Genomic DNA, 26097 nt, shown 5'->3' on the forward strand with positions numbered 1-26097 from the left:
CTAAGGTATCTCCACATGAGCAGTTGGAATGTCTCTATCAGGTCTACAGCATTAAGAGAAAATAATCTAATCCAAACAGCACTTGGATACTAATCCTACTTTCTTGATCTGTAAAATGCAATTAATTTAATGCTAGTAGACTCCTGTTATTCAGGTAAACCCCACATTATGCTGAGGTAGAACAACTTCCAGAACAGCTTGAGAAACAATAGCAAGGTTTTGCTGTATATTTACAAGTATTTCTAAAAGTACCTGGGTCAGAAGAGGGAAAGACCATTTGAAAGATGACCTAAAGTACCTGTCCATATCACAGCTGTGCCTGGCTTTATAAAGGACAGTCACATGCCTTTTTTCACTGTCTTTTGCAGGACTTAAAACCAAGTAACATTGTAGTAAAATCTGACTGCACGTTGAAGATTCTGGATTTTGGGCTGGCCAGGACTGCAGGCACTAGCTTCATGATGACCCCGTACGTGGTGACACGTTACTACAGAGCACCGGAGGTCATCCTGGGAATGGGCTACAAGGAGAACGGTAGGGCTGCAGTGTCACTGCACCGGGGCTCCTCAAGGGCAAGCTCTGCTTCCACCATCGTAGGGGAGACCCAAAGGAGGGACAGGAAAGGTGATGGGAAATGACACCTGGAATTAGAGCAGTTCCTCACTGTTGTGAGCTGCAGCTACAGAGTGTGTTTGGGATGCACTGCTGGTGAATTTATCAGTGTGGGATTGCAGAGTAACAGGAAGCTTATTCTTAGTTATGCTTGAAGTTACAACTACAGTCAGCTCGTTTTGACCAGAATATCTTTGTCTTCTTTGGCTGTGAAACAATGTGGGAACCACTGGAACTCTTGGATGAGTGACATCTTCTAAATTTGAGTCTGGATCTCGGAATTGTTTGAGGGACTAAAAGTACAAACTGAAATAGCAAATCCTGGCCCTTCCAGAATTTCTGTAAATCCAGAGCTAGATCGGAATTTCAGAAATTAATTTCTTCTTCATGATAAATTTAACAAAGTCCCAGGTTCTGCTGACAGGTTTCATCTCGTCAAGATCTATGGGTAAATTTTGCAGTTTGACTTTGTTTTTTTAATGGAAAGTAAAATTGCAAAGAAGAGGAAAAACCTGAAACTAAAAAAAAATCCCAAAACAAAACATATAATTTGTATATAATCTCCCTAGAAGTAAATAGGATATTCCACTGAATAGTCTGAGAGAGATCTTGGTTCTTGGAAATACTGTGAAAAGCAGGTGGGGGTGCTTGCTATGGAGAAACGGGTAAGGAAGAACTAAAATTTTGCAGAAAATGAAGGGAAAACTTTTAAAGTTGTTCTCATTTTGTAACAAAACTGAGAATTGCATCTGAGTGCCAGGTAGAGCAGGCAGGAAAGGAGAGAATATTCTATTTTGCTCAGATTTTGCTGTCAAAGGTATAATTTGTGTGTTTGCAGAGACTTTTTGACAGCAAATACAGCAAATATGACAAGACCAAGAATTTATTAGAAAGTGTCCTTCTTTATTTATGTTGAGGAGGTTAGCTAGCCTGAAGAACTTTTACTAACAGCCAACTGCATCCTGTAAAGGGCAGTGAAACTGATTTTGGGAGCTGATTCCATGACTTCAGCACTACTGAAAATATAATTACACAATCTCTTCTGAAATTAGCAAGTCCCTGTAAGAATTATTTGTAATGTTTATGAGTTTAAAGTATAAATTTTAATACAAAAATCTAAAAAGTAGAGAAATTATTATTATTATTACGCAGAGTCTTAGCTTAGAGAATAATTTCTGAAAATAAAGGAATAATATTTCTTAAAGTATTTTGTTTGAAATTTTTGCTAAGTGCCATTAGAAATTTGAGCTAACACACTTTAGATAGTTCTTTAGTCAATATCCAGAGTTCTTCTATTGTCAAATTAATTCATTTGTTGGTTTTTTTTCTCCTCCAGACATTTAGTAGATGATTAGGATTATTGTTGTTGTTATTGTCCGTGAAAGGATAGAGAGAACATTTGCTTTTCACGTGATTAAAACTGCACCAAGAAAAAGTTAGACACACTTTTGTGATGAAGTGATTAGGAAAGCTCTAATGTTTGCATCATCCAAGGGTCCTGATCAAATGCCCATTGAAGTTAACACAGAGACTTCCTTTAACTTCCCTGGGCAATGAATCTGGCTTAAAATGAATTATCTTGTCTTACAAAGCCAAAATAAGGAGAGGAAGAAAACAAAATGTTTGAAAATGAAGCTCAGCTGTCCGAGGAGCCAGACCAGCTCCCAAGGAAGTCAACAGAAAGGGTTATTCTTTGCTTCCCTGCTCTGGCCTATGCTGCCACATTACTGAAGCTCCCTGACTTTTTTCCCCTCTGACTACGTACACTGCCTGTATAAGGACTGTTCACTGCTTTCATTTTCTTTCTGCACTTGGTTGGCTAAAGATGCATAATTATCACCAGTTTGCTGCACTTCTATGGAAGGTCCCAAAACTATCACTAGGAAGAAAACTCTGCCACTGCCTCAGGCATGCTTTTGCTGTCCCATGCCCCTGATACCTGTACCTTCCTTTTCCCAAATGGAACATTTCACCTTTATTTTGTTTTACCAAGAAATGAGTTGTTTGTTTGTTTCCTTGGTTTGTTTTGGATTGCTTTTGAAGGTTAAGAAAGGGGAAGAAAAAGAGGAGAAAACTGGTTGTGTAGGTCAGATATGACCAGAAAATGAGGATTTCAGGCTTAGAAACAATATAGTCTTTTAAAGCATTTCAAAGCAGTTTTTTCCTCTTCACATGGAAGACAGATTTGTTTGGGTTTTTTTTCTGCAAGTACTGTGTAGCTGTGTATCCAGCATTTTTTCTTTAAAGACTTAAAGGGCAAAAAACCACCCCTATTCAAGTCAAGCAGCTAAGGTAACTGCATATTTCATCTAAAAGCTGAAAGCAGGATTGGGAATAGGAAGTGCTTGTAGTCTTATTGATATTTGTCCTTTGGAGCTTTTGTTAAAGCTTTTATTTTGGGTACCTACACAGTACAAAACAGAGTCCACTCAGGTCACGCTCTCTGGGAATGGAGGTATGGACATACACCTAGATAGGACACAGCTATAGATCCTGAAAGAGGAGTTTTAAATAACCTTTAAGGGTGGCATTTGTCCATATGGCCCTTACTTGTGTGAGCAGTTCCATTTGGAATCTCTTGTCAGCTGCTGCAGGGAGACTCAGTGCTGGAGAACAAAGCCTAGAAACTCTGCAGGTGGGATTTATTACAGATTACCATGATCTGGTTATTTTTGTTTTTTTCCTAAAAAAATAAAAGGAGTTGTTTTATAGCCATAAATTCAGTATATACCATGGGTCTGTGCACTTGATGTTTACTTGCTAGCTCTGAACCTTTACCCAAAATGTTGATTTTAAACTTTTTTCACTGTTGTTACTAACTACTGTTGAGCTGACTGACACAGCTTTTTTCAATTTAGTTACTTATTTTAGCTTTTGGTGAGACATGAAAAAGAAACCCAACAAAACCACAAAACAAACTGTACTGTTCTGATCAACCTGCTCTTTTTCCCCTCCTTTAGGAGTGAAATGTCGTAGTTAACTTTGCTTTTTTTTCCTCCTTCTTCACTTCCCTGTCTCTGCTGTTCTAGTGGATATATGGTCTGTGGGATGCATTATGGGAGAAATGGTTCGCCACAAAATCCTCTTTCCAGGAAGGGACTGTATCCTTGTGCCATTTGCTGCAGCTTCACCTATTATTTGTTCCTCTCCTCCACCCCATCCCTGTTACCATAAAATGACTATACCAGGACTGTAAAGATAGAAGCAGAAAGTTGAATCCCAGAGGTATGGCTAAATGAAAATAGTGCACTACTGATATTGCAACAAATTGAAAATGAAAAACAGATGCACAGAATTATTTCAGTCAATTAAGTTACTCTAAAACCTGTAATCATTCCATTTTATATACTATTTACATCATGTCAATAAGCATATAGAAAACAAGCATTATGATGACAAATTGGACAGCTTTATTTACTATTCTTCAAAGGAAAAATAAGAAAAAAAGAAAAATGTCCTAACTTGGCCCATCTCATTCCTGTAAATCTGTTTTTCTGCTTTTATATTTTGGAAATATTGACTTCATAACATTTGTGGTGACATCATAATCTTTTGCTTGCTAATGCATCATGGTTTTGGATTCATCTCAATGCTGTATGGGCTCAGTGTTGAGTCAATACAACATTTTTTTTTCTTTAAAACAAAATGAAGAATTTGACTCACCCAGTTTAAGGCAACCGTTTATCTTCTGTGGTTTCCAAATTGGCCTGAAATCAGATTCTCTTGATTTAAAAATGAACTTCCCTTTACTTGCATGAGGTCTGTGTCGTCAATTAAACTATATTTCCCTCCCATCTTGTTCTTCTTGTCTTGGGTGATATTATTTTTGCCCCTTCCAAGGTGGTGAAAGCAATATTAGAAAATGAAAACAAAAGAGGAGGTGTCTGCTTAACCTCCTGTTTAATACAGGCTAAACCTGCCTGTGCTGGCTTGGAAATGTGTGTTTTGCCCATCAGAATAAAATGAAATCTTCACTTTCAGAAACAAAAAGGCATATTAGTTTCAGCTAGTTGGCAGAAAGGCACCATGAAAGTCTGGCATCAGCAGCCCCTGGCAGTTGGTGTGAAGAAAACCCAGCTTTCACAGACATGTAGCCATGAAAGCAATTAATTTTTTGCTGACTTTTGAGTAATTCCTGCCATGTTTGTCAAAGTTGTGTCCTGCCTGTCCTGTTTTCACAGCTCTGACAATGCTCCCTGAAAGCTGAGCTCTGCCTGGCGCTGCAGTGAAGATGCAGCTGTACTTCTCTAAAAGGGAGGTGGAGGGACAGCAGGTACCTCCTGTTTGCTGAGTGGGTAACAGCAGCACTGTACTGCTTCCAGTCTTACAGGAGGAGGGGATGGAAAGTTATTGGATGCAAAACAAGGCAGGGAGGTTAAAATAGTGATTTTATTTTTATTAGTAGGTAGCTTTGAGATGTTTAAAGGTGCTGAGCCGTCCTGCAGCAGGAAGAACAGGCTGCACACACACTTTCAGCTGTAACCTCAAAGTGCAGAGCAGCTCCCAGCATTCCCAGGACCTGGAATTCAGTGTGATAGTTATGCTGTGTTTCAGTGGTAACACCACCCCAAAAACACCATCGTAACTCTTCCTCCAAACAATACACTCCTTCCCTCTTAAAAACAAAAACAAACAAAAAACCAACCAAAAACAAAACAAAAAAAACCCATGCCCCCCAAAAATCCGCAGCCTAAACTATCTATAATACACTTGAGGTTCAGCTGTAAATACTGAGGATATTTCTGTTTAATCTTTTCTGAGAGAAGTCTGAGATTTTGGTTGATAAGCAGCTAGAATTCATACAAAGAGTGGTTTCAGGGTAAAAGCATAGTAGCATGGTTAATGGGTTTGCTCTCCTTTTTCAACAACAAATTAGGAGATATGTTCTTTTTTCCATGTCTAGAAAAAAAGTTAATGCTATATATTTTAAGCAATGTAGTTTTAAAAAAAATTATTCAAACATGAGAATTACTTTGTTTCTGGCTGGCTGTGGAAACAGTCTCTTATGACTATTGTATTCAGGGATAGCAGTGAAATATTTTCAAAATATCTTTTAACATGTCAGCATCAGCTGAGAATAACAACTGAATTTTTTGAACAAATACAGCAAACATTGTGTAAATTGTGGGATTGTCCTACTTTTTGAATAATTGGAAATCCTTTATCCTGAAATAGAATGTATGTGGGCCAGGTCACAATTACTACCGTGCTTTAATGGCGAGTTTATTCAGGTAAGTGGGAAGTTTAAAACAAAAAACAAAAAACTTTGAAAGAAAGAATAAAGAAGAGAAAGAAAAAAAAAAAAACACCATCTGTACATTCATTTCCAAGTCAGTACTCATTTGTTAATGTCAGTACAGTTTGACCCCAGGAATGAGTTGTCAGTGTTGGAAAGGCTGGTTTGTGTTTGGGTCCATATGATTTCCCACCCCTCCATGGCTGTTGGTGAGCAGATCTAGTTTCCCTCCCAGGTGCAGGAAGAGCTGGAGAAGCATTTGTGCAGCTGCAGGTAAACTTCACAGAAGCACATTACATACTTCCCTTGGGCTATTTAATGCTTTCCAGCAGAGAGTTTTCTAGCTGAAAGAGGCAAGTCTGTATAAAAATTAAAAATATCATTTTTTTAAATCATTCAAAAACTGTCTACTGTGTGCACTCACTATCAATATAAGCTTACTCATTACTAGTCTGGCTTAGGAACATTTGTGTGTGGTACAGTATACATCTAAGAAAAAATTCACAGCTGCTGCCGTGTTTTATGGAAAGAAAATATTTTAAAAGTTAATCTCACCTAAACTCATCCCACTGTGTTACCACTGCACTCAGGTGCTGCTGACATGAAATGAAATTTCATTTTTAAAGTCTTTGTGGAAATTAAAACATGGAGGAGATTAGTTTCAGAACCCCTCATCTATGTCAACAAGAAATTCTCTCTTAAGCTGCTATGAGAAAGTTCTGGAATCTGGATAGACTACAGCTGGTTTTCAGACAAGAACAGCCTCCAGTGTCCTGCAGAGTACTGGGTAGAAATTACCTGGCAGGTACCCTCATTCATTGTTATTCAGCTAAGGCAGACATTTCAAAATACTGTCAGGGAAACTTCCCTGTAAGAAATCAGAGACTCTCGAGAAGAAATCCACCTTTCAATCCATTTCCAGATGGATTTGCAAACCAAAATATTCCTGACAAGTTCTGGTAAGCTTTTGTAGTCCACTTCTGAGTTTCTTGCTCAGTGTTTCTTTGATGCTTATTCTGCTTTTGTTAAACCAGAAAGAATGTGAGCAGCTAAAAACTGCCTGAACTCTTGGATGCCATTGGAAATACATTAGAAAATTCCAGGGCTTTCCCCAAAGCTGATTCAGCTCTAGGTAATAACATCTTCAAAATCTCATAAGATTTCAATTTAAGGATTGGAAATGTATTACTGGCTTTTTATTTGAAGAGGAAACTTAAAATGAATTCTTTCAGGTGAGACAGTTTGATTAAGATCTGAGCTGCCAAGTCCACAGTGATGTCCTACAGGCACACGTGACTTAGTGGGGAAAATAAAGTGATCAGAGCATGTATTTTCAGTACTGAAAAGAAGGAGGAATGTAGAGGATGGTACTATAGTAATTTCAGATATGAGTACTTCAGCAGATCAAAGGAAAACAGTGATTTAGCCATAGAAATATACTGTGATAATAGCCAAGAGTTCTAAGTTTTGCTAGGCCTGAATTTCCTGTAAATATAACTGTAAATATAGAGAACAGAATTCCTACTGCAAGTAGCTTAAATTCTAAGACAGTCAAAAGAGAAAATATCATTAAAATAGGAAGAGAGAAAAGTTCCAACTTTCTTCTGTGTAATTATGAACATCCAAAAGGAATTGTGAAGAGAAGTCAGCATTAAAAGATACGGTTAATGTTTTCTGTGGCCAGATTTTCAAAAACTCTCTTTCCCACCAGCTGCCTTTGAGAGTGGTGGGTTTAAAAGATGCTCTCTGACATCTGACAAAAAGTGCTCTGTTGCCAAAGGTTGCATCACGAAAGTCTTTAGGAAAAAGTGATGCCTTTCCACCACTCATAAGCAAAATTTATCTTTGCATTTGATTTGCATTGATTAATAGGTGTAATTTTATTGTTTTGAGGGCATTTTTGGGTGCTTAAACTACAGGACAATAAAAACTTCTGCACTTTTGTTAAGTGCAACCTGCTGTTTTTCTTTTTCCAGGCAGTATTTTCTTAGGGCTTGTTTTGTCTTAAAACCAAAACCAGCAGCTAGCATCAGGATTATTTAAAAGGTACAGTTAAGTGTGACTGGCCTGGCTTTCCAGGTAGGATCAGCTGGTTCATGTTAGCCTGCTGCTTAAGTGTGTGTTAGCTATGACACATTTTTTTGTGACACATTTTTTTATTGCATTGATGGCTAAGTTCGGATTTTATTGACCTGGATTTTTCTTCACCAAGTATTTGGTTTTGGACTCAGGATTTATCTTAAAGTTTGCTCATTGAGGTGAGGCCTGTTTCAAAGAGCTCTCAGAGTAGATATGAGGATGATTTGGCTGTTGCCATTTTTCTCCTTTTTTTAAATTCATATAAGCATACTCCAACAGCTGAGAGTGTAATTTTCACTTAGGATGAAACCCCCATGCTGTCTGTCATCTGTGTGGCTCTTGGACTGCATCCCAGGTGCTGCAGTGAAGATGATCCACTGCTTGTTTCCCATCACTCACATTAAAGATTTTCAGGACACGCTGCTGCCTTGTATGAATTTCAACCAAGGCAAGTTTTAATTGTGTTTTCTGGCACCTGTAGAACTGGATGGTTTCAAATGTTTTGGTTTTTTTTCCCTGTGGCATTAATCAGTTTTTTCTTGATGGCATCTGTGCTAAACTGAGCTGAGACAGACTGAAACAGTTGAGCAGAGAATTTAGAACTTGTGGACAAAACAGTACTGAAATGCCTTTTCTCAAGAGCATGTGGCTATTTGGACAGGATCAAAATAAAGAACTGGAACACATTCAAAATCACATGAAGCTGAGTCAGGAGAGGTTTAGGTTGGATACCAGGTAAAGGTTTTTCACCTAGAGGACGACTGGGCACCAGAACAGGGCAGTGGTCACAGCACCAACCTGAGAGAGTTCAAGGAGCATTTGGACAAAGCTCTCAGGCACATGGTGTGACTCCTGGAGTGTGCTGAGCAAGAGCAGGACGTTGACTTGGTGAGCCTGATGGGTCCCTTTCAACTCAACATGTTCTGTGATTCCTGTTCCAGATATGAAAACATACAAGTATCCTCAAATTATCTGCTTGTCTGTTTGTATTGAAGCAAGAGAGACTACCTGTGGGTTTCCTGCTGGAAGAGGTAACACAAGTGTACTTGAACACTCTTTGAGACCTAAGAAGAGATACTTCAAAATCAAAACATAAAAGAAGCTAAAAAGAGGACCTAGGAAATGCAGGATTTCAGTGCTATGGTTTGTTAGACACAGTGTAGTGTGTTTCACATTCCTTGGCAAGATTATCTGTAGGTCTCTCTTACTGTCATGGTTTTTTTAATATATTTATATAAAAAAAAACAGGGAGAAAGGGAAAGGCATGGGTCATCCCTTGTGCCTCCATTCATTCTTGAGTTTGCTGCTCTGGATTCCCATGGCTTTTTCAGTCATTTTTTAACAGTCATTTTTTAGCACTTATTTGGCACTGTAGGCTAAGAGGCAGGAGCCTTCTCCAGTGCAGGCTTCCCACTGGGTCACAAAAAGTTTAAAAAAAGACAGAAATTCACAGGTTGTTCTGAAGCCTCACCCTTGTAAAATGGTGGCAATTCCCTTTTGATTCCATATAGCATCTGTCAGGAGAGCACCTGTATTCCACGGTGTTCAGCCAGAAGAAAATTAGAAGTCACTAAGGCAATTAATCAAACACTTAGGAACCTTATTGCTGTTATTGAGAAATATTAAGGTTTTCATGGCATCATGTGGAAAGTAGTGTTTCAGATTAGAAAGGAAAAACTTTCTCAGGAAATCTTAATGGATTGAGCTGATACTGTGCTGAGCGAGCAGTTGTTAAAACATGTTAAAATATATGTATATAAAAAATACAAGCACAAAGGGAAGGGTTTTGGTGTCTCAGCAAGGAGACTGGAATGTCACAAAACTGGGAGTTTACCATGACTTAGCCAGAATTGAGGGAGATAAGGGTTTGGTGGTTTGGGGAGGGTTTTAATCCTTCTCAAGTGTTTGAACCATCTCCACAATGGTCAACAGGAGTGCCATACCTCAAAGACTTTCCTTGGCACTGGCAGGTCTGGAGCCCTTGTAGCTGTGGTATCTGGAGCACATGAAATAATGCAGATTTGCTCATGTATTACTGAGAATTACCACATATTTTTATAAACCATTCCTTTTTTTTTTTTTTTTTAATTGCATAGAAATAACTGAAAAACCTTTTAAAAAAAGTGCAGCATCCAATACAGCCTACTGTATTTTTCATTTTGAAAATTCATGTAAGGGCCTAGAAATGGTTCTTCAGAGCAGACATCAGTACAGATCTGCAGGAGTACTCAAAACAGAGATGGAAGTAAAGGAAGTAAAGAAAGGTCCTGCCCAGTAAGGCATCTGTCCATTTTAGGAGAATTTGGAAAGAGAAGCTCACTGTTATCACAGGCATACTCAGCTGCCTTGACATTTCACTGGAATTTGCACCGTAGCCAAGCAGTGTTGTGCTAAACAACACTAAATATTTTGGCCTACAGTTACACAAGTAAATTCAGGTATCATGATTTGCTTCATTAATATGTCTGACATTATCTTCTTCAGTTAGTGTTGAGGAGGTGAACATCTCTTTTCAGCTGTCACAGGGGCGATTTCTGCATCACTGAAACAGGAGCAATCACAAATGTGAATGTTTGGTATTCTCACTAGTGCTCTGGGAAGAAAGTGTGAACCAGCCTATGAGGCTGGAAAAGATAGCAAAGCTCATTCAGCTGTGCCTGCATCTCTGGTCTCTGGAGCATCCTGTGGCTTGCATTTAATGAATATTAATTTGAATGTCACAATTTTCATTGAATGACAGCTGGATCTTACAGAGTGCAAGACTGAAAAGCCACCTCAGTGGGAGTTTGAGCAAGGGCAGTTACAGATTCTCCCTATGGGCTCCCTCTCATTGTTTTGTGAAGCCCCAGAGAACCTGCAGTTTTGCAGGAGAATGTAGATTTACCAGGGAGGTGTCTACAAAAGGTTGGCTTGGGTCATCTCCATATAGAAACATCTTTGGATAGTTCTACAATTCCTGACTCTTCTGCATCTCTGCTGGAGTGAATCTGAAATCTGGAAGGATGAGAAAGCACCCATTTGGGTCAAGAAGTACCTGTTTTCTGGGGAATCAGAACCAGGAGGTAGCCCAAAGAAGATTTTCTGTAGGGTTAAGATGTTTTCCTTGTCCAGGAAGACACGTGCATGTGGTTTCTGGTGAGCTTTCGTTCAAGCTGGCTATGCCAGGGTGGCATTTGATGTCCTTGGCAATTTACTCATATTCTGAAGTGTGTGTACACATTCAAGAATGTGTTCCAGAGTGTGCAGTAATCTGGCTTGTAGAGATTCTGAACACATTAAAAATCCCCTCTTAGTATTACTCCTAGTAATCCAGGACCTGGATATTCCAATGGTGAGTGGGTTTCCCATCAAGGGCTACCCAAATCTCAGCAATTTCACTTCAGAGAGTCTCGAAAAGCCGTAGGTTAAACTCCTCAAAGCTGTTTCACTTGATCTTAAAAACATCAAGGCAAATAGTTACTTAACTGAAGCTTTACCTTGAATCATGCAGAGGTCTGTTACCAGAAGTTAGCCTGCCCTTGATTAAAGCTTAGGGATGTTACATGTGTAGATGTAGCATTGCCAGCATTTGTGATTATCTCATATTCAAAAAAAATATCTTTTACCAGGTGTTGATTTTCAGTGCTTTGGAGCTGAATGCAGGTATTTAGAGATTGTGGTGTGCTTGGTTTTATTTTCCTGATGCTTGTATGAGTGAAATTACTTGGACTGCAACATCTGGATTGATGTTGGACTAAATGAAGCAGAGGATCAATGCTTAGATCTCTGTTCTTCAGTCCTTTCTGGAGCTCTGCACAAGTCTCAATTCCTCGACTAGGGCTTCTGACAGCTGCTGCTGTGTGTGCTGAAATTCTTAACCTCTAACTAACTACTTCTAACAAGCAGCCAAATCCTGGTTCTACTTTGATTTATTTCTAATTGCCTCAGGAGGTGAAAAAGAGGCAGCAATCAAGAAGGCTCTTGGGACGTTGGTTATATTTAGGCGTTTATCTTTGCTCCTTCTGATTTGGAAATTTTCAAAGAACTTCCTTCCCAAAACCTCAGGCATCGAGGGGAATAATCATCTCTGATTTTACACAGTTGGCAGTTTAGTAAGGCACTAGTTCAACTTGTGTGTGCCCTCTGGAGCATAGCATAGAGCAGTGATGTCAGGAGGCAGCCTCTGAAAATAAAAAGGAATTAATAACAGACGAACAAACAACTGCTTGCTCTATCTTTTCCTGATATTTTGCATGCCATTTAGTTTGTGATGAAAGCAGCAATAATTTGCATCTCTAGGTCTGCTTATTGCTTCCAATCAAGTAGCCTTTCCTTTAGTTCTTTATTTTTTGTTTATTGCTTTATTTATTGTGTAGTGTTGAAGCTTTTCATATACTAAATAAAGCAACAAGGGAACCTTAGACCCAGGCACGTTAAGATTTCCACAGATATGACATTTGCCTTCAAAGTCAAATGCACTTTAAACTGTTGCCAAATATGAAGTTGTAAGAGTAAATTTAACCAAGCAGCATGACGCTTTCATATTTTTTCCCCCGTTTCTGGCCCTGAGACCGGTCTGTCCCTGTGCTTGCTTTCGTGCCCTATGACTTATCATATAGCAAGGACAGCAGAGGTAATGTGGTTCCATGGAATCAGTATGGGGGAAAATGCCACCTTAGTCCTGTGCTGGATATAAGGAGTCTGATTTTCATCTTGTGCTCCAGTGTAAATTGTCATGGGCTTTGTTTGACCCAGCTGAACTGCTCTTCCCTGTTGGAGGTAAATAGGCCCCCACTTTTCTTTGAATTTCGGTGCAGAAGGTACAGCTTAGCACTTCTGTGTCTCAATTGGCTTATCTGGAAATCACAATTTCCTATCATGGCAAGTGGAAATCTTATGAGATTCTCAAGATCCCTGTGATGGACTGCTAGCTTCACTGAGATTTGATGGAAGTGAGCCAACAAGCCCTAAAGCAAGCATTGTTGGAGTTGAATGATCTCAAAAATTCTATTCATAACCCTGAATCAGCGGTGGATATGTTTTCACAAGGACCCAAGTTCCTTTTGTGGCTTCTGGCAGTTCAGCTTGTGAAAATATGCATGGATCTCTGGTAGCTGGAATGATAAAGGAATAGCAATTTGCATATCCTTATTGAATACAGAGACCAGCATCCATTTACAAGACAAAGCATCATAAACTTAGGTAATGAATACAAATGAAAACTTGAAAAAGACAAAATTAATTGGTAAATTTTAATTACAAAGTTGTATTATGACACAGTAGCCAGCCGTGGGTCTCAGTTGGGTTTCTGTATTTAATGGCATTGTCTTTCATCCACTCTGGGATAAAGGAAACTGTTGGAGTCGATTTTTCTCAGACCTGCTCTGTTGTCATGAAACTTGTGTGCTCAGGCAGAAATGCAGCCGCCGAGAGCAAGAGGCAGGTCTGTGTCTGCAGGAGCTGTGCTATAGCATGATTGGATAAGTCTTCTCATTTATTTGTTGTTCTGTTCCTGTTTTCTTGTTTACCTTCATTTCATTTTTGTTTTCAGTTGACATGTGGTCAGTAGGGTGCATCATGGGAGAAATGATTAAAGGTGCTGTGTTGTTTCCTGGCACTGATCGTATCCTTCCTAGCAGCCATTCTGGCCCCAGTAGGTACTTCCAACCCTTTCCCTTCCAGCCCCTTCCCACTAGACTAGTGCTGACATACCTCTGTTCTGTACCTAAAGAGCTGGGTTAAGGCCCACTGCAAAATCCCTGGAAACCAAAATGTCAACAAGCCATTACTGCTGCTCATCAAAAGCCTTAGGTGGAAACCGCAGTAAGTACAGCATGAGGAGATGGAAAACAACATCCCACACGGTTCATCAGGATTGCTTTCTGCAGCCAGTGACCACAGTTTTGTTATGAATTTCTCTTTATTAATTTGGTGGTGTGTGGGAGGGGTGTGTTTCACAAATGAAAGGTTTTTTTAAAGGTGGTAGAAGGGTAGGCACAAGTCACTGCTCACCTCAGGATGAGATGTAAGAGGTTCTGCATTTCAAATGCATTTCTGCATCTCTGATTAACTCAGACATGAGTCACAGAAATGGTTATTGGTTATAGACTCATAGAATTGCTTTTTTGCTTTGTTTGGTTGCTCTTCATGTGGTATTAAAGTACAAAAGTAGGAAATGCTTTCAGTTTGAGCACAACTTCTTCCCAAGACTAAAATGATCACTTGGTAGCAGTTTAATGACTCAGAAGTCTGGATGTTTATTGGGAAGCTGTTCTAATGGACTTGGATCTGCCATCTTTTATTTAAGTACATGGAACTGTTATGTGAAAGCAGAATATTTTCTTGACATCAAAAAGAAGAGATTTACAGATAAACACACTAAATCAGTGGACAATCAGACTAGGAATATATTTATTTTCCTGAGAGACCATCCTACGCTCAGGGCTGAGTCAGACATATTTCTTATTTTTTTCCATGCTTTATTACAGCACTTTAGTATTTATCAGATTGTGGAACACTTTTTGTGTATAACAATAACTGAGATCAATACATTCTTTATCTAACTCCAGTCTTTCACTGTCCATAGGATCATGAATATGAGAAATGGGCATGGCCTGTGTACAAGTTTCCCTTCTATTTTAAATTCTGTACTTAGATGGCAGAGGAGTTTCCAAGCATTATTAATTTTTATGTAACTTTCTCTCAGTAGGTCTGTATGTACGCTTGTGTGTGTATTTACACATACTTACCAGCTCACTTCAGCATTTCTGACCTCATTTACATTTTAAAGGGTTCCTTATTTTGATCAAAATGTGGAAAAAATATCATCTGAAGAGCATTAAAGAAATGAAAGTAGTTAATTATATCATTAATATTTTCACAGCCTTGCCTTGTAAGATTCTAATTTGTGTTTTGTCCAAAATGCTAGGTGAACATACCCATACTGAAATGAGCAATATACTTTCCTTGTCCCTGTGTATGATCTGGGGCACATCTCCTCTGCTTATGTGAAAGTAAATGTTTCCCTTCTGTGTATTAATGGAAATCATTAACACCAATTTGTGCTTCAGATTTGCTGTGCTTCTGTTTCCTGTCAGTGTGGAGTCAGACATGTGAGTGTAGGGGTAAGCATCCCTCAGTGTTGTAGTCAGAACTTGTTTTATGTTCATAGACCTACATTTTACAAGCTAGCATTCAAAGATATCCCCAAATAAATCTGAAAATAATTGAATGCATCTTAAATAGGATTTCAAAAACTGGTTTCTTTGACACAGCTGCACAATTGTTAAAAAGAACTTGCACAAAGCCTCTATAATTAAACCATTGTGTGGCTTCTATTATTGCAATAACTCCACAGAAATTGTCATTACCAGCTGCTGATTTCTTTGGGCTTGGCCTGTAATGGAGTTCATGTTCTTCATTTTTATTTACGCTACGTTGCTAAACTTGCTCTGTGTTTTCTGTACCTCTCTGCTTTTCTTCTGCTGTTCCATGGGTGCCTGTTCCATGGACAGAGAACGGTGATGTTGCTGTCTTTCAGGCTGCACCTCAAAGCCACCTCTTCTCCAAATCCAACCCCTACACCCCTTCCCTGCTGCTGAGCAGCCACAAGCAGGGGCTCAGCACTTCTGGCTCCCCTGCCCATCTGTGCAGCTGAAAACCAGTTGGGAAGCTGTGAGCTCCAACCCAGCCTGCTGAGATCCATCACCCCATGGCATCCTCTGCCTTAAACCTGCACAGAAAGTGCGTAGCACTGCTGCAAAAAAGATTATTCCTTCAGACGAGTGATGGAGTTGGGCAGCTGGATAATTCCATCAGCAGGGAATATAAACCCTCAGAGCTCCAGGGCAGAATACTTAAGGATGTGTTTAAGTGCAGGAGCAAGAATAATTAAATGTCCGTTTCTTTTAAAAAGTTTCCTCTTTGACATAAAATGGGTTAAGCCTGGCAATGTACCAGAATCTGCTATCAGCAATTTTTTCTTAACAGGCAGTGCTTCATTTCACATCCACACTGTTACTTGAAGAGTATTTAATACTAATTTGTGTCAATTTTTATGCATAAATAACCCTGAAAAGCAGTTTTTAAGCTGAAAGATTGAATATTCATGAGAAATGTGCTTTCAGTCATATACTTGACTGCAAAATTTACAGTTTGCTATTTTCCAGTGGTTAAGGAGCGTAGGTCATTTGATGCTGTTACTGTTTACATAACTAAGTAGTCCAGTCAGCTAACTAAAAATCTCGGTAGCAAAATTCAGAAGCAGAAAAGCAGAAAATGCCTCTGAGTAAGTGCAAAGTGCAGTGCTTAGCTCGGATGCTGCTTTGTCCCACTGCTGTAATCCATTTGAATTCACTGGAATCACTGGGGTGAAGCTGAGAACAGAGCCCACCTCTATTCTCTTTTAAGCTCCCAGTTGTGAAGAATGATTTGCAGTGTCCAAAATCCTCATGGTCTTTACTGAACCTTAAAATTTTACTATTTCTCTGCCATTTTTGGTGTATGCATGTGATGCACTTACTTGTGTACTAGAGCTTTTTCTTTTTCCTTTTTTCATTTCATGTGAAAACTTCATTTCAATGTTGACAGCAGTAGTTCTGTTTTCAAAAATCAATTAGCATGAAGTTTGCACCGAATTGTGCCTCGAGGAGGGGCATGGTGTGTTGTGTTGCTTCAGGAGCAATGGGACAAGCTGGCTGTACCTATGAGTCTGACTCTTGTTCCACATCCTCCTCAAGATTTTATGAGGAGGCCTGTTAACATTTTCTCATTGCTGCATAAATAATCTGGAGGAGTGAAGAAGGTCCCTTAGTCCTCTGGTGAGCTGTGGAAGTGTAGTTACACATTTTTTTAGCCACTGTGGGCATTTTGGGCAGACAAGGATGAATGTGCCTTTAAATCCTGTACTTGGACAAGCTCAGGGAGACAAGTACATATTCAGTAGAGAGATGTGATGTCCTCTGCTCTTAGTATATGCCTGCACAAGCTTATGCAGCCTCATTCTACAACTGCAATCATGCCATGCATGTTGTAGGGATTGGAGTATAAGGGGCTTGCTGGCTGTTGTGCTCTGTGGAAAGTGTCCTTAAATACATGCCAGCTCAGTTCTGCTGCCTTGTCCCTGAGGGCAGTTTCCCAGGGGGTCCTATTGCCTGACTCCTTGAACAGCTGGAACTTTGCTTTCCAAAACTTCAGGGTCCTGACTTGACTCTTCACCTGACCCATATCCCTCAGGACTGCAAACTCCACCAGTGCATGGTCGCTGCAGCCCAGGCAGCCTTCAGTGGCTTTAGTAGTGTCTTGTCAGGGCTGGGTTAACAGCCAGGCTCAATGATCCTGAAGGCCTTTTCCAACCTAAAAAGTTCTATGATTATGTGAATTTTCTCCCTGAAGTTGTTAGGCATCAGTTTTATCAGATCTCCTGAAATCTTCAGGCAGTGCCAGGTGCAGCGGCAGATGTGTTTGTAGAGGAAGTTCTCCAGCCATCAACAGATTTCATGAGCTTATACTTCAGCTGAGCTGCTGAAAAAATGCTGGGCAGAGCTTCAAAGCCATATTGTGGAATTCAGGAGATATACAGGGCCTTTTTGAGCTCAGGAAGGACAACTGAATTTCAGAAGATAACCAAGATCATTAAAGAGTTTCATAGAGTTAAAACACTCCTTCAGACCTTGTGCTCAGAAATTGAAGAACATGAACAGAGTGAGAGGAAGAAAATAAACAGAAATACATGTAAGCCATCAATGCCCTTGAAAGACCTTTTTTTAAAATCCACACTTCAGACCATTTCATATCAACAAAAACAAAACTATGTTTTTCAAGACTCATGTTCTGAAACAATAGTTTCGCCTTTTGATAGATTGTTTTCAGGCATAGAGTTAATTTACATACAAACTTCACATCAAATTGATCTGAATTGCTGGTGAAATGCAGAGCAGAAAAATTGAGGTAGTTTCTGAAAATACTTTTCAATATACATATTTTGCCTAATAACTTTGTCTAGATTCCACAAACAAATGCTGCTGTATTGAGTCAGAATGATCTACAAAGTCCAGCAATATCTGTACACAAGTCATTATAGTACTGGCCATAATCTTTTCTTAGAAGATGGGTTTGTACTTTCTAGGATTAGTGGCAAAAATATTTTTGCAGGCAACAGAGAAGATCTCAATAACTGCCCTAAGGCTTTCTCTGCTTTATGCAGAAGATGCAGGGATTGTTCTAACATAAGAGAACAGATTATTGGAAACTGCTCCAGCAAACCTTCTAAGAACTAATTTTCTGTACCTTTTCTTTGTCAGAAAATCTGAACTGATGGAAAAAGACACAGAGACTGTGCAGAAGTTTTGCACAGAAGTCTACTGTGATCTTACCTGTTAAGTACAGATTTAATGGTTACAACAGTAAGTGAAACAGTGCTTTGTGATTTTTCGGGGTATTATTGGCAGTTAGAAATCATAAACTCCTTAGGAAAAGCAGCTTCGTGTATTTGCAAAATAAATTAATTCTGCTTTAAATCTAAGATGAGAACTATACTCTGTTTGAAAAGTAATTTTTTGGTGTGGTTTTTCTGTGAGTATCAATACTGAATGAGCAGTGGTTCCATGGAAACAGTGATGTTTGTGGATAAACCACCAAAGAAATGCCCAGGCTGCACAAAACCACTCTCACTCAGCACTATTAAATGGATGAAAGGTTATCCAATCACCAACTTAATTATTTTCAATACAACAATGTAACTCTTTTAGAAATGTTTGTACTAAACACAAATTGTTTGAACTTTGACAGTGTGCTAACAGCTTGTAATTTTATCTTGGAAAACCTGCCACCTGTATGTAAATACAAGGAAAATGAGAACACTTGCTCCTATCCAGTATTACAACTCCGTTCATACATTTTGCCAACTGCTCTATTGCATATTTACTATATTTTCCCAGGAAGATTTTTTTATTTCTCTCTTTATTCAGCCTTTTCTCTTTGCTGACTTCCCATCCTTTGAGTGATGTGTACAGCTTCCACTTCCTGGAAGTCAGAGGAAATATAGAGAAAGAACTGATGCAAAAGATTCGTGAAGTATTAGTGAGCTGAGGGTTGCTGGAGGTGGCTCAGCTGATATAGACTGATAGATACATGAATATATAGAATGGTGTCTATTGTTGAATACTCTTGAATTCAAGGCCAAAATTTGTCTTTCCTTAAACACTGGGAAGTTGAGTAGCTGTTAATTGTTTTAAAAATTCACTTGTAAAGGGCAAAAGGAGCTTTTGAATAACTACACAGATGAAAACAGAATGGTTCTGTTTTCTCCCGATTCAGGAAGAGGAGCAGCCCTACAGTTTCCAGGACCTTGTTTTCTATGTTTTGACCTTGAGGAGTCTATTCTTGATTTCTTATCCAAGTTGTTGCAGGTACACCTGAGATACAGAAGCAAGCTGAGCCCATACCAGCTTCACAGTGAAAACAGAAACATTTTAGGATTGTGCTGTATCACTAAGATCCTACTTCCTCTGCAGACTCCTAGGTAGCTTTTGTAAATACTTGTAACATGTTTGTGGTGTAACACCTGTGGATGCCTCATCCCTGGAAGTGTTCAAGGCCAGGTTGGATGGGGCTATGAGCAACCTGGCCTAGTGAAAGCTGTCCCTACTCATGGCAGGGGACTTGGAATGAGATGATCTTTAAGGTCCCTTTCAACCCAAACCATTCTATGATTTTATGATTTGCTTGCTGCTGTGTAAGCACAGATGTTCAGCAACTGAATGAAATACCAGCTGGAAAATAGTATTTGAAAATTCTAGTTAAGGAGTCATAGATGGGCATCCAAAATGTTAATGACATCTGCACAATGAACACTGCTATATTCTAACTCCTGAATGATCAATGGTAGTCTTCTGAAGTAATTTATTTGTACTACATGTTGGTTTTTGCTATCACCACATTCTGTTATTCTGTATAAATAGCAATTATTATTCTGAACATTGCACAGTGTTTTCTGTTGCAGTCTAGTTTTTACAAATGCCACATTCTTCTCAAGGTGTTCACCTTGGAACAGAAAATGCTTTATAGTTTCTGTCTAGTCAGATGGTAGCATTTTTTATTCCTGTTGTGTGGGTTTTTTGGTTTTTTTTTTTGTAAACAGTCTTGGCATCAATATGTAAATTGGGGGACTGTGAAAAAAATATGAATGTGACACTGATGTCTCCCACAGTGAAGCTGGTTAGTGTCGTTTTTAGCAGATTTATTTTAAAAAGAAAGGTCCGACTAAAAAAAATTTTAAAACATTGGCCTATCTTTCAACAACTTTCCAGTTGTTGCCACAATTTGGTGTTGGGGAGGGAACTGCAGAGCTGTTCATAGTAATTATTTTAAATTTGACAAGTTACTAGCATTAAAAAAATCTGCCTGAAGTGCAGGAGTTAGTTTTTGTTGGTGGAATATGCAGATTTAAGGAGAAAAAAATTAGCAAGGTGGTTCCCTCAAGATTTGAGATTGAAAAGAGATGGTCTTCCCATGTCTGCCTGTTACAAACGAAACATCCTGTGTCTGTTTTGTTTTCATTGTGCCTACCTTAAGAAAAACAAGATTTGATGTCTAATTATCTCCAGAAGCAGCACATTTATCCAGAAAGAGCAAACCCTGCTCCTGTACAGCAAAGCTGGTGCAGAGGGGGTGTTTGATAGGTGCAGAAAGAGCAGTTCAGTGTGCTGGGCAGGGAAGCATGATTCCCACCAGCACCTCCAATTGTGTCCAGCACAATTCCAACAGCTCTCTTATAATCAGGCATTCTGGCAGAATTACTCGTGTTTCCCACATCACAGTCCATAGATACTGCTTGAGGAGGATTTTAGAAAAAGGCTTCTCTTCCAGGTGAACAAACATTAAAGATTAAGTTATTTGTATTTCAGTACAACTGAAACATCCTCAGGCAAACAGAAACTCCTCCTGCAACACCTTGCTGTTGAACTTAAAAAAATACAATTCTTCACTCAAAAAAGAGTGTGATTTACACAGACGTGTCATGAGAAGGAAAAATTGCTGTGATTTTAAGGTTAGATAGGAAGACAATAATTTGTTGTCTAAATTGTTTTTTTAATTACAAGCTACTGCTTTGTAAACTGTAGAAATGCTTTCAATATTTTCTGATTGAGACAGAGAAGTATTGTAAATTATCTCTTACAGCAAAACTCAGCTTCCTTATAGCTGTTTGGAAACTTGCAGGAATATATCTGAGGTTTATAGGCCAATGAATGAACAAAACACTGGTTCTTAATCTACACTTTTGAGCTATATTGCATCAGTGCACACAGAAAAAAAATAAACACTTTCAGCCTGTGCCTCTAAATAGATGACTTTACTGTGATTCTGAATTTTTTTTCAAAAGAAACACTTTATTGTTCATTCACAATATTATTTTCCTATTAGAATTTTTATGCCTTTGCTTTAGAAAGGTATGTCACTTAATCTGCAGTTCAGTTTCATGTTATTTTCCAAATAAATAACCAAGTATTTAGAAAGCAAAGGAAAACTATCCTTAGGAGAGTATAAAGCATCAAAGAGAAAAGGTGATGGGTGAGCTTGAGGCAACCTGAGGCCTCAGCGATAAATCTTCATTCAGAAGACACACATTTTAGATCTATTTTCTTAAATATTTTCTGTAACTGTTTATGGCCATCTTAATGTTACTAAATTCCATACTGTTAGTGCCAGAGGCAAGCTAATAAATCCAGGTTAGATCCCTTCTTCTGTCTTAAATCATACAGATGCTGATGTGAATAGTTGACACGTTTTCCTTGATCCTGCTTGGGGCAATGGACAGCTGAACTAATTCAAATAGCTTTTAAGCAGACATTTCATCATTTTCCAGAGCTCTGGGTTGGAATTCTTTCCAATTCTCAGTCTGTCTAACATTTGTTTAATTTCAAGGGGGAAAGCGGGATCCTCTTTTTTAATTCTTCTTTAAGAGACTTTCTCTTTTTTTTTTTCCTGGAAATCTTCTGTGAGTTGTGTGATCATTATCTACAAAACTGTAGGTTTTGATTCACATTAGGACTGTCCTGTAGTACCATTTATTTCCTGCAGAGTTGCTGAAGCTAATGCTGACTGGCAGCTAGAGAAAGCTGTTTCTTTGCTTTGATGTGTAGACCTCAGATTTTTTCCAAGACTGTTTTTTTAATCTCACACCATGACAGGTACAACTCCTCATCACCAGGTGTACCACAGATGCATCACACGTGGTGACTCCATGAAACATTACAGTGAAATAGAGCTGGACCGGTATTCTGCAAGAACTTTATTACATTCTTGCACATTTTCATATATTGGACCTCAGAATATAATCCAGTGGTTTTAAGGTCTAGGTAAGGGGAGAACCATTACTAGAGAGAAAATGTGTGTGTCCATCCAAAACATCATCTATCTACTTTCACTTAATATTGTTTTGTTATTGCACTTATCAGGACAAAAACAGTCCTGAGTGCTCCATCATATCAGTTTCTCTGTGTGTGTGTGTGTGTGTGTATGTGTAAATGTATCTAAAAAGCAAATGAATGTATTTTATTCAAGGGTTTTGGCAGTATAGCAACAATATAAGTTAGAAAAAAATACAGTAAAGAAGCACAATCCATCCAGATCATTCATTACTCAAAACCAGTCCCTGAGTTTGCTGTGACATAAAGCCTGACCTTTTGGCTCTTGGTAAGACCTTGCAAAGGGTCCAGTGCTGTCCTGCAAATCAAGTCCAGTCAAGGGGCAGAACATGGTGGCTCTGCCAGTTCTGTTGCCTTTGGCTCTCGTTTTTGCACTGATGACTCCATCTCAAAATGTCCTAGTTGTGAGTGGTGGTCTGCTTTTGTGTTGTTTCTTAGTGAGAGCTTGTCTGTCAGCCTAGAAGAAATGTGTCCAGTGGGAGCTGACCTGTTGTCTGTGGATTTTCCTTCTCCCTTTTCCATCACTGCTGACAGTGGTTCCCATCACATAGGCTCTATTTTGGGAACTTCTTGTACCCCTTTTCCCTTATTGCTCATGTCTAGGGCATCTTACTACATCTTCCCTCTCAATGTGTCCAAGTCCCACATAATCCTGTAATCCCAAAGATCATTTTTCCTTTGGCCTTCACTAAATGCCTGGGAGGTGGTTCCTCTGCTCTGAGCAGGGGTGACCTTCTTTGAAACAAGTCCTGTGTTTGGGCCCTCCCTGTTTATCAAACACTTCACTCAGCATGCACAGGTAATGCTGCCAGTGACGATTTAGCTTCTCTTGGCACAACTAACAGCATCTTCATTTCTGTATTCCGTGTTCTTCTCAGCAAAGCATTTACACATGCTGTATTCTCAAGTTCCTCAGAGAGACCTACATCTGAAGCAGTCCAGCCAGCAGCCACTGAAGTGTCTTGACTTGAACACAAGTTTAAAATGTCAAACCACTTTATTTTCTAATGAAATATTTAATGAAATATTCAGGCTTCTCTCCAAGCAACTGTGGTCTTAGATAACTTTACTGTTGTTGCAATTGTTCGGTTTTCTGTTGAGAAAAAGATATTTTTCATGAACACAAGCTACATACAACCTACAGGGGGTGTGTGTGGGAGGGGCTTTTCTACATAAATCTTCACTTTAGTTTAAAAAATAAGTGGTATTCAGAAAAATCTTTCCAGACTTCTGCTATTTCTAGCAACCTTTTTTCAGCTAAGAATAAAATCATTCAAAACGCTATTTTAGAATTCTTAAAGCATACGTTTAAATTATTTTCACTCCTTTAAACACTTTTGATTAGTAAACCTGCAGTCTTTAAATGAATTATTTGCCTTTTTTTGTTCAAATAAGGTAGTTCAGGTAAATCCAAATTTAATCTGTCTTTACTTTCCAAGGTGGGTGAAAAGACTGTTTCCATTCTTCTTAAATAAAATACTTTTTTTTAAAATCTGAAATTGCTACTGCAACCAAGAACTGGTTTTTGCTTGACTATTTTTCTTCTGTTATCTGTCTTAATATTTGTAACACTCCTCCACACTTATGACACTTATGACAATAATAACTTTAAGGAATAATTTTTAAAAAAGAAATCTCTGTGCTGAAATGCTTTGAATGTTTGTCTTTTAAAAGCCTTTTCTTTCCAGTGTGTTCTTAACAAAATTCCCTTCATCATATTTCTTAGTATCAATCTATCCATGGCTGCATGTAATCCTCCTTTTTTCCCCCCCCATGTAGTAATCAGTTTCTTAGCTCTGTGAATTAGTGTGATGTAGAGATCCTACTGATACTTTGCTTTTCTGTTGGTGCAGTAAATCTTGTTCTGAACGTGGCTGAAAGAGCTACATAACACGTATTAGATGCCTAAATGTTAGCACAAGAAAACTAAAATAGCAACATCTCAGCAGATTAAAAGCTCAGTTAAAAATGTCTGTAATAAACTTTCTTTTTAAATATTAGAACCTGTTTCTCATTATTCAGTATCAGTTTAGCAATGTAGCTGTCACTTTTTCAGTTAAAGAGAAACATCTGTCTACACCTGTGCATCATTTATCTATAGAAAATGAGTCCCAGTGCATTCTTATTTTATTTTTGTTTTCAAACTAATTGTTTTTGAGGGGTTGCTGGTTGTCTGGTATTAGCATCGATGAAGGTACTGGAGAGAGTAAAGTGCAAAGCAGATGAGTGGAAGAAGATTTTTTGTCCTGTGCAGAACTTCTTTAAGCCAGCTGTGTCTCCTCTCCACAGACTGAATAGAAGGCAGATGCACACATTGTTCTTCCAAGCTGACATAGTGAAAATTAACTGCATGTTAAAAAAAGGGAGTCCAAGTCACTGGATTAAAAAAAAAAGTAACAAGTGTTGACCCAAAGAGAAGAATCTGTGTATTGTTCTATGGTGGTCATGGTTTTAGAACTGCACAATGTCCTGAAGTTGTGTGAGAGAGTTTTTCCCTTTGCAGGCTGTAGGACCTGGAGGAATAGTGAGAAGGAGCAATAGTGGCTGTAAAGGTGTTATGAAGGGAGTTAAATACCTCTGAGGATTCTCAGAGAACACAAGCAGAAATGTCAGGAGTCTACATGGGGTTTGCATTTTGTTTCCCTTAACTACTGGTGTTCAGATATTGATCAGTGGAATAAAGTTATTGAGCAGCTGGGAACACCCTGTCCAGAATTCATGAAGAAGCTGCAGCCCACAGTACGGAACTACGTTGAGAACAGACCCAAGTATGCTGGCCTCACTTTCCCCAAACTTTTTCCAGACTCTCTCTTCCCAGCAGACTCGGAACACAACAAACTCAAAGGTATGTCTGGCAAAGGGACGTGGTTCATGTGCAAAAGCTGCAGTGGAATGAAGGCTATCCCAATTTTTCTTCTCTCTAGTTGCACTCCATTTAATTTAGTTAGTTGCAGACCAGTAACTGCATGGTTTTGTTCAGCTGAGAGGCAGCTGAAAAACATTTGGACATGGTTTTTGGAGATTCTGGTGCTTGGGCAGCGAAGGGAATGTAACCACTGATGCATTGAGAATATTCCCAAGGTGTTCCATGTGATGATCCTGTGCCACAAGGAATTGAGGTGTTCCCTTGCTCTTATTCTTGAACTTGTAACACAAAGGAACAATGGAACTTCGATTGGGAGATCTCAGCACTTGCACTGATATTTTTAGATGAAAAAATACCAGTTCAGCCAAATGCCTGCCTCATAGGTCTACCCTTTCTAGTAAATACAAATATATTATCAACATCAGCTAAAATTAAGTAGCCAAGGTTTAATATCCACTGGGGTGGACTTCTTCTTTTGAAAAATCCTGTGGGTCACTTAAGATATGTGAAGGAGAAAACTAACTTAATTACAGTGTGACTAGATATTTCCCTGTAGAAGAAAAATTGCAGTGATTTTAATCATATATTGAAGTATTTTTTCACTTGAATGGGGCATTGACTTTCAATGGGAAAGAGTGATTATTGTGTGTTTAGTACACAGCCCTGGAGCCCCTGCAGACCTGTGCTGTGTATTGGCTCTGCACCACTCCAGTCCACTCACCACGGTGGTGTCTAATGGTTTTCAATTGCTTGCAATTTGCATGTCATTACACAACCCAGAATTTTCTTCATTAACAACTGCTTCATAGCCAAGCTGCTGTCCTGGCTCTAGGAGTAAAGGGAAAGATCTGACCAGATGCTTTCAGATACACAGAATTTTATACTCCTACCAGGACACA

At 38.9% G+C, this 26097-nt stretch overlaps 1 protein-coding gene across 4 annotated transcripts in view; it reads left to right on the top strand.

Annotated features, from left to right (window-relative positions):
- MAPK10 (mitogen-activated protein kinase 10) overlaps positions 1 to 26097 on the top strand; it is a 169351-nt gene that overhangs the window by 119496 nt on the left and 23758 nt on the right. For 3 of the 4 annotated variants that reach the window (XM_088056418.1, XM_088056417.1, XM_088056419.1), the window contains exons 13-15: positions 369 to 534; positions 3642 to 3713; positions 24995 to 25177. In XM_088056418.1, the coding sequence (XP_087912544.1) occupies positions 369 to 534; positions 3642 to 3713; positions 24995 to 25177 (421 nt within the window). Of the gene's footprint in view, positions 1 to 368; positions 535 to 3641; positions 3714 to 13457; positions 13530 to 24994; positions 25178 to 26097 lie in introns of all 4 variants that reach the window. The other variant, XM_088056420.1, reaches the window with a different exon arrangement.

This window comes from Pseudopodoces humilis, chromosome 6, assembly GCF_049639895.1.
Source record: "Pseudopodoces humilis isolate 2021_Gansu_Grassland_sample_001 chromosome 6, ASM4963989v1, whole genome shotgun sequence".
Classification (NCBI taxonomy): domain Eukaryota; kingdom Metazoa; phylum Chordata; class Aves; order Passeriformes; family Paridae; genus Pseudopodoces; species Pseudopodoces humilis.